Genomic DNA, 18,684 nt, shown 5'->3' with positions numbered 1-18,684 from the left:
CAGCTTCTTCAGATCTAGTAATGGAGAATAGAAGTGTTTTTTCCCTCAGAATGTTCTTGAAATATGGGTGAGGCAAGTTTTCCAGTAGAGTAATACAAGTCTACAGAAGTGGGTTCATTTACTGGTTAAATCAAAGTTCACCTTTGCAGTAATTGATGAATCATTTTTGTTTTATGTGGAATTTCAAAAACCAGGGTCTTACTGCTAGCACTTAAGTGTTTAATTAATTTACATATGCCTGTCTTTTTTGAGAGGCATTTGCTTTTGACTTTACCTCAAATGCATTTATAAAAATTTTCAGTAATTTTTTCTTAAACGTCTCGGAGTATGGAGGTACATTCAAAGAAAAAAGTCACATTACACCTACCGTGCCTTATGGTCTGAAACCCATGACGAAGAACATTAGCAAAATTCCCCGTTCAAACTCAAACCTCGAAGCTTTGCTGTCATTTTATCCAAATTCTTCATCATCACTTAGGGGGATGTAACAATGTTTTACTTTGACTGTACATTGGTCTCTTGAGCAAGTGCATTTGGTTGGAGTTTGTATGTATTTACCGCCATCTGCTGTCACTCCCACCTCTACATGGCACCAGTGGGAAACAAAATGGGTGGAGCTACTGCTGGGAAGATGAGCTTGGTTGTGGCTTCTTGAAGTAGGCATATAAGGTAGACTGCCTTGCCTGCCGTTACTTCTCTCAGAGCAGTTCCTTGTAGTAAGAGATACTTGTCACTCTGCCAGAACACTTCTCCTCGCAGCACTGCTTCATGCCGTTTCATGATCATTGTTTGAAAACATTTGAAGGTCTTCATCGATATTGGCGATGGCCTCTGACAACAGGGATGGTATCAAGTTCCTTAATGGGACTTCCTCAGCATCATCATCCTTCTCTTCCATAGCATTTTTTTATAGTTACTCTAGCTCTTCATTAGTTAGGGTCTCTCCATGAGAATACAGCAGCTTCTTCACATTGTCTGTGAATCTGTGTCAACTTCATCAAGTCCAATTTGGTTGGCCAGCTGAACAATGTCACTTGTAATGGCAGGTGCAACATCCTCAAACCCACAGGAGTCATGACCAGCATCTGGCCAAACCCTGCACCACACACTGCTCATGCAGCTGCTGGTGACTTTTTTCCACAAAGCACTGATGTTTTTAATTGCCTTCATTATGTTGTAGGACTTCCAACAATCCCCGATTGACTGATTTTGGCTGTCCATAAAGTCCACCAGGTGCTTGAATGTGGGGCTCAGGTAATAAGCTTTAATGATAGCTATGGTGCCCTGGTTCATCAGCTAAAGGGTGAAGGTTGTGTTGGGTGGAAGGAAGACCATTTCCACAAACAGTGAGATGTTTGTGTCAGCACCTCAGCATCCCCCCCCCAAAAAAAAAACGATTGTAAACTGGATGTTTGCAACTAAGGGAGTGCCTGTTTATGGTAGGCAGCAAAAATTAACTTTTCAATTGGGTGAGTGAGGGTATTTGAGTGCAGTGCTTGCCACACTGCTGCTTTGTTTAAAAGGAAAAAAAACAGGCCTAGTGTACATTGTGCTGTGTTTGCACTGAGCCTAGTGGGCCATTAGCCATGTGGGACCCTGTTTCATTATAAAGGTTGAAGACATATTTATTTATTTTTTTTTTTAATTTACTCATTTACTCAGTTTTTGTATTCCAGCCAAGAATTGGGGTTTGGGGCTGGGTATTTAACCCTCTAGGCTTGCTGACTTCTGTTCAGTAGTGGAGGTGAACAATTTCAATTCCATCATTTCTATCAGAGTTCATATTCAGGTGGCTCAGATACCTTCCCATCTCATTTAGGTTCTTGGTTTAGTCAGCTGAAACTGAATTTCAAGATGGTTGATTGACCTTGAAATTTTATGTGGTGAATAGTAGTCTTGATGACATATTTGCTGATTGGTTAGACATGATAGGGAGAGATGTGAAACATTTAAAAGTATTTTTGCCATTATTTTCATGTCTTGTTCTAGGGATTGTTACCAAGTGGTTCCTTGTAATAAGAAAATCAATAGCTAAAAGAAGACTGGTTTACATTATGGGAATATTAAGGAGAACTTGATCCAGCCTGTATTATGAGGGCCACCTGACTCAAACTCAGCTACAAAATAAGATTTCATAAGTGCTTCATCTTCAACTGATGAACGAGAGAAGATACACATGAGCGTGCACTGTGTGGATGGCAGTATAAGCAACAAGTTATTTGAGTTAATCTTAAACTTTGTTGAAATTTTGAGCCATTCCTCTTTTCTTTATGTTGTAGTTTGATATAGCACTAATAATACTAACAAATTTATTATATAAAAGATTCAGTCATTATATAAATATACATATATAGTAGACAATTAGTAGACAGAATACTGTAGTATAGTTGATTTTATTTTCTTATATATTTTGGTGTGAAATGTCATTTTGCCCCCCAAAAATTGTATCTTGGTGTCAGTCCAAGGAGACCTGTGTATAGTGTGTTATCAAGTCCATGGCTGTTAATTTTCAACCTTGGATTCAAACTTCACCACTGACTGCTGACATAAATATACAGTGTGTAGAACAACCTTCACTCTTAAAATAGGGAATTAAAAGCAAAAGTTACCCTGGAAGACTCAAAGGTAAGTGGGATTTGCTATTACAATCACATGTGCATGTACTTTTTCTGGTCTTTCTTCAGTTACCTGGGATTTTCAATACCAACTTCATTCCTGCCATCTTTATTAAAAGCTTCTTATTTTTGGGAGAGTTGCCTGCATGTAATATTTGCTACTCTGTTAGCATTATGTGCTTTTGTATGTTTCATAGTAGAGCATCGAGAAGTCCTTCAGGAGTTCATAGATTAATTAAGAAAAGGTACTATCTGGGTTGGCATGACTGTAAATTCAAGCCACAAGGGTAAGTTACATACTTCTGTAAAATTAGTTTAATTGCAAGTCTTGACATTGAGCTTATGAGACACAGGGTAAGCACTACTTATGGCACTTCATCTATTCCAGCTTTGGATGCTGACTGGTACAGTATATATAATAAAACTTTGCCTCTTAGCCTCTGAAAAAATGTGTATCCTAATAAGTGAAGGAGAAGCTGTGTTGAGTAAAGGGTAATATAATGAATAGTAAATAAGTTATCATCTTCCTCGCCATTATTTTTTAAAATGTTCATCAAGTTTATCATTCATAAACTGTGTCGCAAGTCTTCCCTTAACCATGCCACAGATCTCCTTGTCCCAACTGATGTAAAATGGGATTTCTAGGATCAATCTGGTCATGCATAGTGAATTACTAAGAGCTCCTCAAGTTCATTGGAAGTGGACACCCAACATCAGCCTGGGTTAATCTGTTAATCCTTTCAGATAAACTAAACACCCTTCCTTATCTCCTGTGCAGTTGGCCTCAAATGAGGGGATATGATACAGGAGTTGTCCCAAAGGTCTTTTTAGGGTCACTACTGCCCAATTTAGCACTCACTCACCTTAGTGGCAGCTTTACCATCTATGAATTTACATAAGTTCAGCTTTATTGGAGGTGGTACTTTTTCAGCTTCTTTACACTCAAGTGCTCACTGCTGCTGAAGCTCTATCAGGTACTTGTTTGTTGGCTGGAATACCAGCAGGATTTCTTACAGGACATTTTCCAGATATGGTGATGGGTTTCTTGAATGTTGGGCTCAAAAATAATCCATGGAGCAGCACTAGTTGTCATCAGTAAGGCAGAACGTGTGAGACTGAATTTTGGCAGGAAATTGGAAATATGTGAATGAGGTGGGCGGGTGACACTACATCTCTACCTCTACACACAGTGATACTGCCACGCCTGGCGACATTGGCGCATGCGAGATTCAAAACAACATTACTGTAGAGCCTCATTATTTCAAACTAAAGAGGGAAAGGGGGCTCAAAATACCAGAGATTTTGAAGTATGAGAGATTTTATTACTCACTATTCTATAAATTCAAAATACATTCCTAATAATGATATATTTTACATTAACCCTTATGCCCCGGGCAATGTAAGTCTCACTAGACCCAGTACGCGGGCATACTTCGATAAAAAACTGGTATTTCGGGTGTAAAATTAGTGCAGTCACTCCAAGCATACTGTTGTGGCTGGCGTTCACATAAGTCCCCTACATCCATGGTGTCTATGACCTTGGTGAGGAAAAATCATTACAATACTTTAATATGGGCAAAAAATAAAGAACAGTACAGTACAGTATAATATAAAACTATAAATAAGAAAAATGAAAACCATGGGTGTGTATGATTGGGAAGTGAATGTGTGTAGAGGCGATGGGCTATAACTGCGTTGGCCACATGCCTTCCTCATGTGGCCTCATGGGCCTCATGGCATACACACAACCAGCGCGGCGCCACCCACTCGTCTGTGAGTCAGCTGGTTGACTTCCTGGCTGAACTGTGTCAAGTCTCCCAAAGGATGGTTGGAGTGTGGAAGGAACTCTGGTGTTTTTGTTTTTTTGTTTTTATATTTATTTATTTATTTATTATGATTTTTTTAATATGTGCTATTGTATTTTTTGATAAAATGTTATGTATCAATTTTATTGTTTATCATAGCAACAAATATGGCAGCTCATCCCTGTTGTGCGTGGTATTCAAACTTACGATTATAGCTGATTTTGGAGGAATTGTTATTAATATTATTATTTAATTTTGATGCCGGTGAGTTGAGTCTGCCGGTTACCCAGACTCCAAATAACTGGGATTCTACTGTATTACAGTACTGTACTTGTATAGGAGTTGGGTATAAAAAGGTAATACAGGTGTACCCCAATAACTGATGCATATAGGGACCAGGAAAAGTCATTGGTTAGCGAGTCAACAGTTATCAAAGCAATTAATCTCATAAGAACAAAACAAATTCAGGGGGTTAGGAACCGGCCACCCTCCAAAAACTCCCATCTATCCTTGATATATCTGTCATGCACACTCTCTGGCAACAAATGAAGCAGACATAAAGCAAGCATAATAACCCTTAAATTGGGAATGTAAAGCATAAATTGAGACTTATTTACCTGCGTTGAGGATGATTAAGATGGTCTCGGGTGGCAAGTTCAAGTCTCTACCACTCTTTGCTGGTCCATCACCACTCTTATTAGGCCTTAATACATCACATCAGTTGCCCCGCACAAGAGGAACTATCAGTGGGGTGTTTAGGCATGATTGAGAAACACTCATAAGTCGGAAATAACGAAAAACACGAAGTCAGAGGCACACAGTAAGTGAAAACAAGAGCAAAGATGACGGGAATGAGTCAGGGCAGTGCTCAGAGCCCTCTCTTGGCAAGTGTTCATACCACGCCACCGCCCGCCAAATTCAGAACAGCTCTGCCGCTCCTCTCCCAGTCGTTGGATCTCTGGCAGATGACTAGACTAATCCCTGGCATTAGGAACCTTAAGTATAGGGACAGATAAACATTCTGAATTTGCAGTCCCTTGAGAGACGTAGTGTGAGGGGCGATATGATTGAGGTGTATAAATGGAAATCGGGTAGAACAGATGATATAACAAAGGTACTTAAAATATCCGACCAGGAACAAACAAGCAATGGTTTTAAATTAGACAAATTTAGATTTAGGTGCAAGATAGGTAAGCACTGGTTTGGAAAAAGAGTAGTGGAGTGGATGAGTGGAACAAGTTGCCAAACATCATTATTAACTCGAACACACTGAGTACCTTCAAATATAGGTTGGACGGTTACATGAACGATAGGGGTTGGGTGTAAACGGGACTGCCTAGTATGGGCCAATAGGCCTGCTGCAGTCTCCTTCATTCTTATGTTCTTATCTACTCGTCGGTTATGCGAAGCGGCGTTTAATGGGACGTAAATTTTCGGGGTACACCTGTAGTGTATATCACTTTCACGTTCTTGGAACTGGGAAGCATAATAAAAATAAACATACTGACTAAATATACTAAAGTACAGGCAGTCCCCGTGTTACATATGAGTTCTGTTCCTATGGACGTTCTTGAATCGAAATTGTACTTAGGTTGAACCACATACCCTATGTGCATATTGTACTTACAGATCATTGTTTAAAATCCCACTATATCATAGCCTAAGTCCTTATATACATCTAGAATCGTTTAATTTAAGATAAAAGAAGAAATAGAATGACAAAATACAGTAAATGAAAGTAAAAATTAAGTCATCTGGTAAATAGAATACTGTAAATTTAAAGTTTAACACTTACATTGGAACCTGGGACTGGCTTCTCGCTTTTTCCTGAATCAAGGCTAGGCTTACAGGCATACGCCGCTGATTTTGATCTTCCATCCATATGCACCTCTTTGTTTTGTTTTCACAATTGACAGCATTGGTGTAGATCCTTTTACAGGTTCAAGAATTATGTCTTTGTCTTTCAGAATTGTTCTGATCGTTGACCGACTGAAACCCAATGCTCTACCAAGGACTGACGGTGTTTCACCTCTTTCAGAACGTTTAATTACATCAACTTTCACTTCCATTGTAATTGTTTTCCTTTTCTTGGATGCAATACTATCATTTGCATTCAATTTGCATCTGCGAGCCATGTTGAGGGCAGAAAAATAGTGTTAAAAAAAAACTTTGCACTTGGGACATGTTACTGAGATGAGCGTAAGGTGTATTGACTCTCCACTCCTCACCTGCCATTCCGCCATGCAAACTAGTTCTCAAACATTACTATGAATGGTTGTACTTATGTCGGATTCTTAAAATAATATACTTTATGGAGACTCCTTTCATATCGGCAGATGTCCGTAAGTCATACATACATAACCTGAGGAGCTCCTGTAATAACTAAGATTGTTAATAATACTGAGATTCCACTATAAATAACTCTGCTGTCACCCATTACAGTTGATGCTCCTGTGTACCGTACTGGTAGGCCTACTGAGCTTTGGCAGACGACTGCATGTTGTTTACTGATCACTACTGATAAATACTGTATGCACTATTAACCTAATGTTTCTTATAATAGATTATAATAATAATGGTTGCTCCTCATGTAATGATGATGGCCAGCCCTAGGGCCACTTAGGCGTGAATTTGTTTACAGTGTAGAAGCTTTCGCCAACACTACAACCACACCCTAAGTTAGTGAATTGCATGACCCAGTGTCAAGGAATAGTCCGAGAAGACCGGACAACTCGCCAACTGCACTGGCTAACCATTACTCCGGAACACGATCCGCAAATCGATTAACATCCAGGTCCCCAATTACTGCTGGGTATACAGAGGCAAATGGTGTAAAGAAACTTGCCCATAGTTTCACCCTGGCCGGGGATCGAACCCGGGTCTATTCGCTTGCGAGGCGAGCATGCTGACCATTACATGACTGTCATAAATCCACTCATGAATCATCCCAACCTATTTTCAGTATTGTATACAGATTAGCTGAAATATGTGGTTAGTAGTAATCAACTGATGAGCTGTCCAGGCATCAACAAACTGTGGTGCATAAACACATGATCATTTCTCTTATTTTATATTAAAATAATTAATTTCTTTATATGTCATTCTGCAGTATTGTCCGTCTGTTCAGGGTTCAGTAGTAATGTTGTCAAGGCATATAAACTGAGAACTGATAGTGTTGGTGAGTATCAGCTGACACAAGCCAAATTGATGTCAAAATTTTTTTGGGTTTCTGAGCTCCCACCAACAAATTACATGAAGCTGAACGTGCAGTTCAAAACTCTTCAATGATAGTCAAATTAATTCTTAACAGTGAAAATTTTTTATATGGATGTGGACAAAAGTCAATTTAAGTTCCCCTACCAGATACCTTTAGATGCGACTTTTGTCGAGTTAAGTGCTCAAAGGGTTAATACTGTACAGGATTTTGAAATATATGCTGGCAGATGTGGTGCCTGTGTATGCTGTTATCTGCTCGGGGTGGGGAAAACTACTTTTTCATTAGTTTTCAATAGCTGATCAACTGTCTTCATTTGGTATTTATTTGTTGAACCTTTAGAAACTTATTTAATGATATACGGTACTGTACAGTACAGGCAGTATTAACCCTAAAGCTTGGGTGACGTTCCTCTACGTTCTTAGTATATTTTGAATGTCCAGGCAGGATAAAATACTTTGTATGGATTCTTTATTTACTTGGCAACTCAACTTGCATGTAATCTTTGTCTCAAGTCAAGTGGTCCAGTAACTCACCAACTCATACAAATTTGAGTACACTGGCAAAAATTCAAACCCTCTCCCCCGAGAGTTGGCTAGGGCAGTCGCATCCCCCTAATGTTCTCCGTACCAGGCTGAGGTTGGAGTTATTTTATCATTATTTTTCAACTCATAATTTCAGGTAGATAAACATAATTGCCTTCAATTTGTTCTTTTCATTCAGTTACATGCACACACAATCCTACATACAGAATGTGCAAAAAGAAATACAAAATAATAATAATTATCATAAGGTCAAGAACATAACGAGAGTAAACATATCTTAAGTGTGCAGGACTTATCACAGCAGGGTAGACATGAAATATTCAGTATTTTTTCTTTTTACTGTTATAATGCACACTTAATCTTTCATGCAGAATGTGTCCCCCAAAATTAAAGAAATGATTACAATACAATAAGGTCAGAAACATAAAGAGAATAAAAAATTTTACATCCCGGAGCTAGTGTGGATTGTTGGAGTGAGTGGAGGGTAAGACATCGGGATCTCAACCAAGCTGTGAGCAACGTTATTGTTATTTTTCAACTTGTATTTTTGGGTGTTGGGGACCAAGCACAAGAGACTGAGGGAGGAAGTGGTGTTCTCTCACATCTCTACTGTCAGGTGCTAGTGACAAGATTGCCACTTGGCAACTCAGTTTTTTTTTTTCTATTTATTTTTATTTATTCCTCACATTTACTGGTACAGTATATATTATTTTATGTACAAAGAGTAAGTTCTTCCACATGCAAACCATCCTATGGGCGACATGACACGTTCAAGTGCTTAGCCTGGCAATCACCGGGGACTGGCAGACCCTCCTACGCATCCCACACAGATCACATGTGTTACTCCCTCCTATAAGGTATAAGGTAATGTGCCAAAGTTAAACAGTATATTATTATTTTTTTTCATGTGTTTTGGAGTACAGTAAAGTAGTTGTGTACTATTTTATCATTACGGTAGTTTGGTAGGTTTTGTTCTTGTTTGTGAACTGATTTTATGTTTTGGGGGTATAGTACTGTATGATATTGGGGTACAGTATTTTTGTCATTGGAGAACTGAACTCTATTTTTCCCTTAAATTTTTCAATTTGAGATGCAAAAAATCAGCTACTGTTTTTGGATAAAGGAAATGAATTTCCATTATTATATCAAGTCATAATATTTTGTTTGAGGATCTTTTATTGAAACAGTCTTGTAGAGAATTTATTCAGGACCATTACAGTACCAAATTCCTCTTTCCTACACATTACAACAGATGCCATGGATAAAAGTTTATACACTTTTTTGCTCGCTGTAAATAGTTTCGCTCGGGACCGCGGCCTAATATAATGGGAAAGTGATAAGAGAATCGTACAAAATAGAAGAGAGTTTCATATGGAATACATTATTACTGCACTACAGTGTAATACAGCATACCTATTGATTAAAAATAGAAGCACATGTTACTTATTAATTATTCACTTATCATGAGGCAGTTGAGTATTGAGGTGACGAGGCGAATGAGGCAGGAAGTGATTGTCCTGCAAGACACTCACAATCTACACCACCTATGGTGGAGTGGAAGTTATGTTTTCACTGCTAATTTCATTGACTATTGGCTGTATTCACAGTCATTAAACCACCTGGCCAATCGGGAGCACCGTCATGTGTGTAAGAAATCCTAGGTATAATCCTAGACATATTTTATAACAAGACACCAGATTCTCACCAACCTGTCTTGACCTTGATCATCACTACAACAGCTGATGCTACAAACAGTGTTACCAATTCTGAAACTGAAGTCCCACCATAGTTACCAACCCCCATTTATAAATTTTGTTAGATTCACCCCTAAAATTAGCTTTGACTGCACACTATAACATAAGAACATAAATTTGTAGGCATATAAACAGCAATAATGAAAGGATATAAATATCAGTAATACCGGGGTTAAAATTAATGGTCGCCTGCTAGCCTTAGGCTAATAGAAGTTTCTGAGGGCAAGTTGAACATCTTGGTTGACTAATCCAATTGGCTAGTGATTACTGTGGACCGTAGTCCTACGTGAACAGTACCTTTACCTGGGTGAAGAACTTCAGATTACATAAGCCTCATATTTTATTATTAGTTTATTGGATGTTAATTGAAAGCTGAATTTTATTTTTTTTTTTTTATTGTGTAGACTTTAATGTAAAGTATCTCAAAAGATTATCTGCCAGGATGGGTCCGATGACTTCCAAAATGTTACATGCGACTCTTAATGTCTTCGGAGGGTTGGTATGCATGGCTCTGTAGTATAACCAAACATCACATTTATTACGCCAAAATAAATACACATTGCATCGTGAAGCAGGGACACGCATATCCCAAAAACCATTATCCGTGGTCTCATACTGGTTCACACAGAGCATGTACAGATACTTTTAGGGGATACAGTACTTGAGATACAGTACTGTACTGTCCTGGTATAGTGTATTGTGTGAATTGGTTATCTCTATCTTGGCCATAAAATGGGAATTCAGTATCAGCTTCCCATAGTGAATTAATAACAATGAATACTATTCTTTACTATTGTTATCCCTCAGTAATTTGTATATCCCAATCAGTACAGTATCAGGGGATATTGTTATGGAGATGCCTGTGTCATGCTGGAGGGGAATCACTTTTTTTTAAGCTGATCACCAGTAACCAGTGACCTTGAACCAAAGGTCATATATGCAATGGACAAGATGAATATTGTACATGTACTACATTTTTATTCTGTTTTGACTTGGACCTTTACATGCCACTTTTACCTATGTCAGGAATGTTGCAGCCCATGTATGGGATGTACACACTCCACAAAAATGTCTTGAACCCCTGGACACAATGGATTTGAGAATGAGCAGAATGAGGCGCAACATCTTGGAATGGCTTCAGATTCTTTGTTCATTTACAGATTGCATAGTGCTTAAAGCGTTGGAGAAGTTTTTGGTGAGAGTGTACATCATGGCATAAAAGGGACATAAGGTTCATTTAGCAGTTCTTAACAAATTGTCATTAATATTGTGTTCTCCGTCTCATCCCATATAAGCATGTGCTGGGCGGGAGTCATGACAGCACAGACGGGTCAACACCATCATCGGTGTGTGGGTCTTCACCTGCCCCGTCACCTGCCACCAACCATTCCAACGACCATGACGCACCCACCACACCTCACGATAAGAAGAGAAGTAGTAAAAATGAAGAGTCCAGATCAGTCAGTTCAGTAAGTATAACCATTGTTGGCTCAGGATTTTTTTTTTTCTCTCATGACATAATGGTACCAAGTTGATATCTCTATTAATCTGCTCTCCTTCCATTCCTGAGGTTTTCTCAATAACCCTTACACTGTTGGGTAGACATTCCCTACATTACATACAAGGTGAATTAGGAATGCCTTTAAAACATTAGTATCCTCCAGCTCTTGTTATAGTTGAGCCCCAGCAAAAAAGTCTCTGGCCCAGGTAACTTGTATCCATTATAGACAGAAGATATGATCACTCAGGAAGTTCCCTTTGCTTTAATATCAGCCTTGGCTTTGAGGAACAAATATATTTTGGGGCAGATGTCCTAACATTTGTGATTCCAGCAGTGTTATAAATTTTGTGTGATTTATAAGCATTGTAAATAGTTCTCTTGCAAAAGTTGGTGGATCAGATTAAGTGGTGCTTAAGCTTGTTCATCAAAGTTTCATTCCTTAAATAGAACCAACTTTTCCAATTTCCCATGCTTTCTTTGTGGTTCAGTAGAGAGAATCAAGGTTTGATCTGGACAGGTTCCTTGTTTTGCTTCCAAAGTGTGTAACTACAGTACAGTGAAACCTCTATTTAACAACCTATATGGAGAGGAAATTCCATTATATTGAGAGTCCATTATATGTGAAACCTCCATCTAAGGAACTAGTACTGTATATAAAGATGAAAAGTTAGTTATATTGAGGGTCTGTTTGATGTGAAAACCCCATCTAACGGATTACAGTACCTGTATATGGAGGGAGGAGTCCGTTATACAGAAGTTTCACTGTATACTGTACTAAAAATGTCTTCAATTATTTGTTTTTGTTATCCATATTGATGCATTATTCTCCAGCCAACCAGCCATCAGCCACCCACCAATTACTGGTCTGACACTGAGGGTCTGAGCGTGCTTAGTGATCTGTAAAATTTATTTTTACTTTTAGCCAGAGATTACTACATTCTAATTCAGTTAGGACTACTGTACCATTTTTTCACTCCCCTCACAACAAAAAAATCTTTAAACATTTATCTCAATATTGTTTTCACTATACTATACTGTATATGAAAACTCAATAGCAATTTCTTCACAAAATCATAAGTTGAAGACAAAACATAACTTTTGTGCGATTACATTAAAGTTCATTTTATATTTGTTTTACATCATTTATATAAAGGAGTTATTGTCTATAAAGAAACACGTGTGCAAAAAAAAATGCACCAAAATCAAACGTAACAGAATATACAGTTCAGAATTTTTTTTATAAAATAAAACAAAATAAGATACAAGATAATGATTGAAACCCACAGAAACATGGAATGGTAAGACTGTGTTGTACAGAACTGTATAGAGAAGCTTTAGTACTCCCCACATCTACTAATGCACCTGTGTTCACCCAGCTTGCTGAGCCTTATAACCTGTGGTGATTGGCACAAAACTTATTAAGATCAATGAAATTTATTACTTAATTTTTATGGAATTTCATTTATATATTTGCCCCAAGTAATTCATTGTGAAAATGAGTGAGTAATAGCTCCTAGGTGTTCATATATTGTGAGCTGCAATTTTTTTTTTATCTTGCTAGGCCTGAGGGGTATCTGTCTGTCTGTCAATTCACCCATTGTGCTTCAACTTTTTCTTAAAACAACCAATTTCAATGACCACAGGGCCATATTCAGTGAAACTAAGTAAAAGGCATTGTTAGGGTTAGGGTTTATAGTTGTTCAAATAAAGTTGGTACACAAAGCCTCTAGGGTCTTTTTTTTTTATGCCTTCACACATGGGGGCTCATAGTGTTGCCCATCTCATGTGTCCATCCATACAGTCCCTCTCCAAATTGAAGTAACAAATGCTACAATTTTCTATGGAAGGACACAGGGTATGAGTATTGTTTGAATTGTTACATCAAACTTCTTTCATGTTGTAAGCAATATTTGAAAAGTTAACATTGAATATTGAATTTGGAATGTAAGGAATAATATGGATAATCATTGACAGACAAGCCAGCCAGTAAAACCATTGGTAGTAAGACCAACGACCAACAGCATCACAAGCAACAGTAACCTGAGTAGTAATAGTAGCAGTAATACCAATAACAGCAGCTCTGTGTCCACTGCCTCCATTGTTGTGGTCAACTCTAATTCATCATCCAAGGCCACACCACCTCCATCCACCCCCACAAAGCCTGTATCAGGTTAGTCTTCTCAATATGTTAATGAGAATATGTACAAGGTCTTCATGATGGCTGTATATGTCTGTAACAAAGCTGCATTGAATTGTCTCAAACTCTTGATGTACAGTATGTGTTATATTTTGTTCTAAAACATTGCATATCATCTGGGCAGTGTCAGGCTTTGCTGCAAGTTGGGTGGCCTCACAGATTTCTCATTCCTTCTTGGACAGGATGTCACATTTCATTTCTCCACTTTTAACAGGTTCAACTTCTCAAACTACTCCAAACAACAGCAGCACAAGTTCGGGAACTTCCAACCACCTTATCACCTCAGCCTCACAACACAACAGTACAGGTAAGTCATAGATTAATAGTTTTGAAGAATGAAGCATAAGAGACTTTCATGCGGATTGGGTTCTTGACAAGTATCCATAGGCCCATACACTCGATTACACTTTAATCCCTCTAATTCGGATTTCACAACGTTTTGGACATTTTTGTAGATGTCAAATTTCTCAGCAATTTTTTGACAGAGATCCAAATGTATGAATTACACCAAAGTTGTAAAATTTACCCACTTGTAGTCCTGCAAATGTGCATTACTAGAAATTTGGGGGGGAAGGACACAATAAAGGACCATAAATAAAAATAAAAAATAGATCAGTTTTGAGAAATTATATCTATGTTGTGTTGTCAAAGTAAGAGAAACATTTGAAACCCTGCAATTTTGTGTAAATGAGGCAGAAAGTCAGATTAACAACCTGGGACTTGGTCACAATTTTTGTGATGCCATATGGCAGCAGGGTCTACCATTAGACAACACATTATGCTTCCAATATCTTCCCAGGTGGTAGTACCTCCCTGTTTGATAGCTGCCTACTACCTACTACCTTTTGAAGCTAGGTTTTGATGGGGAACTGTAAATAATAGCAAATTAGTTTACATCTTTCATGCTTAATGGATTAATCTGGGTCTTCCATCCTTATCTTATGACTGTAATTCACAAGTTGCCCAGTTCCAGGTTCATCCATAGATTTGGGTTATGAAGATCTGTTCTTATTTTGTTGTGAAAATTTTTTTTAAAAAGTATTTGTTGAATTTCTTATGTTACAGGAAGACATTCACCAGAACCAAGTGGACTGATAAACAGTGGTATCGTGAATAGTAATAGTGGGAGTGGCAGCAGCAGCAGCAGTAGTAGCAGTTGCAGCAACAGCAGTAGCAGCAGTGGGAACTCCGTATCAAACAGTAGTGGGAGTAGCAGCAGCAGTAGCAGCAGCAGCAGTAATGGTCTCAGCAGTGGAGTGAGCAGCAGTGTGAGCGTTACTTCTCCACAGGGCAGTCTAGCTGGTAGTGCCACCACTACTCCAGCATTACCAACGCCATCAACCCCATCAACACATCAAGTGCACACGCCAACTATGGTATGTAATCTTTCGTATCATCACCAATTCTCACCTGTCTCAGTCTTTTGTTTGTTATACTGTAGTACAGTGAAGTCACGATAATTCATGAAATACAATTTCAGATTCCTAAATTTGTGGATTCCTTCCTCTATTACAACTATATATATATTTTTTTTTTTTCAAATTTCCTGGCCTAATATAATTTCAATGTTCTAATGCGACTTAGAAATAATGAAAATAAATACAAAACTATAAAATAAGAAAAATGAGGAGTGAGAGAGAAATTTGGTTTGGGAGAGATGGGGTGGCTGGACTCAGCAGAAAATTTTCCCTCCACTCTCTCACTTTGTGGTAGATCTTGATTAACTTTATCATGAATCATTTGGAATGATTGTGAAACATTGTCAAACAATGTTGATGCTACTGCTGAAAACTGAGCAACTGGTATGAACTAGCCTACACACACTTTATTTTGTTTGTGCAGACATCTCTTCTGGCTGTGCTTTATAGTGTACAAACCACAAACAGTTTTTGCACTCCACAATCCTTCCCTGTGCACATTTAATTTTGTTTGTGCAGAAAAGTCTTAGCAAAAGTTTAAGCTTGTGTAGCAGACTTAAGATTCTGAAAATGCGGTTTCTCTTTGGTATTCAATGCTATTTGAATGTGGATTTAATCCCTTGTGTACAAGGGTCTCTTTGTGCTGAATTAAATCGTATGGCATATTAGCTAAATTAAATATTTAAAGTGGAATCCCTGTAGTGAAGGGGTTAATTTCAGATGCACTAGGCTGCAGGTATCTTGCTTGTATAGTACCAAAACATTGCCAGGTATTGTCCAAATGGCTTGTATGGCTGACTGTAGAGCAATGCACAGTTCTTGGGCAGTGTTAGAAGCTCTGGCCCCTGGCACTAGGTGTTTTTTTATTTATTTATTTTTTTTAAGCTGTACTTCCATTATTTGTCTCCTCACTTGGAAAATGGGACTTTGTGTCGTTCATAGTTAAGTAAGGTTTAGTGGGTATAATCATCATAATTAGTGTTTAACCACTTGTATATGGGACTCGTCTCTGTTGAATGAAATTGTCTGGTGTTAGCCAAATGAAATTTCAAAAGTGAAGGGGTTAATGACCATTTTCCACACTTGCACGGATTAGCTGTGATTACCTGATGGCATGGTGTCCCAGTTGCCATCAGGCAAATTTGTATATGTAAAAGAAATATCAGTCTTTTAAAACCTGGTTTTGGAAACCTTAATTCATGGTTGATATTTTGTTCAATATGACCCAAACAACAAAGAATTTAATACCAATCATCAGTACACTTCATCTTCTTGAAAATGCATTAAATGCTTGAGGAACTGAAAACCTTAAAATAATTTTTTTGTTAACTAAACCAGCAAATAGCTTCTCAAAATAAATTGTTGCTTGAAAATCATTGAACTGAAAAATATGAATATTGTCTTGGAGTGAAATGTTTGATAGTAATTAAGGTGACAAGAGGAAATAAGGATGGAGGTGATAGAGTGAAGGAGTGGAGAGATGAACAGCTGTAAGGTGACCTCCAACTGTTGCTTATACTGTAGTACTTTATGTTACTGTACATCAAAGAGCTCTCTTCAAGGATTATGTGCACTGTTTCTTATAGTAACACAAATATATGGTGCTTATACTTAAATTTTTTTGTGTTTGTGCAGTGAATTGTGTTATATACTGTACTGTAAAAGCAAATAAACAAATGTCACAACTATTTCAGAATGCTGCTGATACAGCGGTATCGTTAAAAGCGATAGCTCAGAAGAAAGTTAATGAGGTTAATTCCACATCGATACCACCCTCAGGTTAGTGTGATACAGTTCTGTAATACTGTAACAGATATCTAATACAGTATTTCAACATTTGCATTGCATTTATATCTTTTCTAGCTTGTTTCTTGTCACTTTATGTAGCTTATTACATTCACCCCCTCACAGATTGGCACATTTTTCCCAACTCGTCTTTATTTACACTTCTATCTTGATCACCTACCTTATTGGTATTATTACTTTTTCCTTTCTTATGGCTTATGGGTCCTCAGTAGACCCTTAAGCCATCAGCATTTGGTAGAGCCTACCTCTGTCAGTAGGCTCATATTGTTTAGTGGCAGAAAACACTATCCACATGAAGGATGTTTAGGCAGTATTACAAGCAGCTCTTCATACTTATCAAATTAAGGTTTTGGACTGTTGATCAGGTGGCTGGCTGAGTTGAAGACCAGTGAGACGTTAGGTCAAGAATTAAAAACTCAGTCATGTATAGTATGTGGAGCCTCCTTCGCCCATAAAGGAAATCGGTGTGGCAATTTTCAGCATGTGTAATCTGTACAATACTAAGAAATTCCAGTAAGCAGGGCTATATTCTCTAAATTTTGTCATGTATTTTGTGTATATTCTAGGCCCTTTTTCCCAAAATGATGGAAAACTCACAAATCTGATTTGTTTCTTGTCTTAAGTTTGCTGGATAATCAATATACAACCTCTGTCAGTAAAAATACATTGTGGATAATGAAAAGTGTTCACTAATTTATAAGTTTCATGTACATGTAGTAGGAGTGTGTATAGTGAGGACTTCCTGCTTGTACAAATGTGATTAATAGTTATTGTGTGGCTCTTGATTTTGTCCTTCAGGATGTCTAGTCCCTTTTGAACTTGTTTTTAGTGGCCAAAGTTCTTAAAGAGTTGGGAATATTTAGGTGTTACCTTGTCAGAGGTTTGAACTAGGGGTAGTCTTCTGTTGTGGTTCACTCGCAACCTTTCAGTATATCTTTTATCAACCTTCAGACAGTGTTTTGCTCATTCTTCTTTGGTAAATTATGTTATTTCTTAGATATAAAGCTTATGCCCATGTGCTGGGCATCACATGTTTTTAACAGGGATTATTTCAATCCCTTTCTCTTAAGTACCAACTGCTGTTTAAATTTATGCATTACTGACCAAGCACTTTGCAGCAGGTGTGTTAAAGGGATGAGGTGTGACACCATAAATGGGGTGCTGATGAGTCATGTTTTTGGATCTATCGCTGAGGGTTCCTTTTGGTTCTAGCTGATGATAATACAACAACCTGTGTCGATATCATTTTGTGATGACTAGATGGCTACAGCATTTATTGGCAGAAACAGTAATTGCAGGTTATTATTTTGTAATGGTGCACATACGGGTGCTTCTCTTGTTGCTCATCTTAAAACAATTAGGTGATGGGGCTTATTAGTACTGTATTCATATCCTGTCACAAGGGTGGCTATATCATACCCAGGTCACACATAGTTGCCTCATCTCTCTGGGTACCTGGTTTTATAGAAGAGAGAAATGCGGCAGTAGTGTGGGGAACTTCCCTCCCCTCCCCTCTCTGTTTTGTGTGTTAGTGTGTTTCCTCCATATTATTCTCTATGACCAATTGGACATATGGATCAAATTAGTGTAGTTTTGTCCCAGTTTTGTGTGTTAGCTTCTTCCCTCTCTCCAACTTTGACTTTCAAGTTGAATAGAAGGAAACTTTCAAACCTCGTATTTGATGATGAGTGTATCTAGCAAAAAAAGAAAAAGCAAGTGAGTGAGCGAGAGATAATAAACAAGAGAGAGAAGGAATGAGCAACTGAGAGAGTTTAATTACATCTAGTTATGACTACATTCAGACATGTGGCTTCTCAAAATGCGCATTA

At 38.0% G+C, this 18,684-nt stretch overlaps 1 protein-coding gene across 6 annotated transcripts in view; it reads left to right on the top strand.

The window, feature by feature from the left end:
* The window catches only part of LOC121859968 (CCR4-NOT transcription complex subunit 3-like), a 99,258-nt gene that overhangs the window by 45,574 nt on the left and 35,000 nt on the right, over positions 1–18,684 (top strand). For all 6 annotated transcript variants that reach the window (XM_042356943.1, XM_042356945.1, XM_042356946.1 and 3 more), the window contains 5 exons: positions 11,229–11,402; positions 13,409–13,604; positions 13,846–13,938; positions 14,697–15,007; positions 16,744–16,828. In XM_042356943.1, coding sequence (XP_042212877.1) covers positions 11,229–11,402; positions 13,409–13,604; positions 13,846–13,938; positions 14,697–15,007; positions 16,744–16,828 — 859 coding nt within the window. The remainder of the gene's footprint in view (positions 1–11,228; positions 11,403–13,408; positions 13,605–13,845; positions 13,939–14,696; positions 15,008–16,743; positions 16,829–18,684) is intronic.

The sequence above is a fragment of the Homarus americanus genome, unplaced genomic scaffold (genome assembly GCF_018991925.1).
Source record: "Homarus americanus isolate GMGI-L3 unplaced genomic scaffold, GMGI_Hamer_2.0 scaffold38393, whole genome shotgun sequence".
Taxonomy (NCBI): Eukaryota; Metazoa; Arthropoda; class Malacostraca; order Decapoda; family Nephropidae; genus Homarus; species Homarus americanus.
Note: the sequence above shows the minus strand (reverse complement) of the source record. Positions and strands in the feature narration are given on the sequence as shown.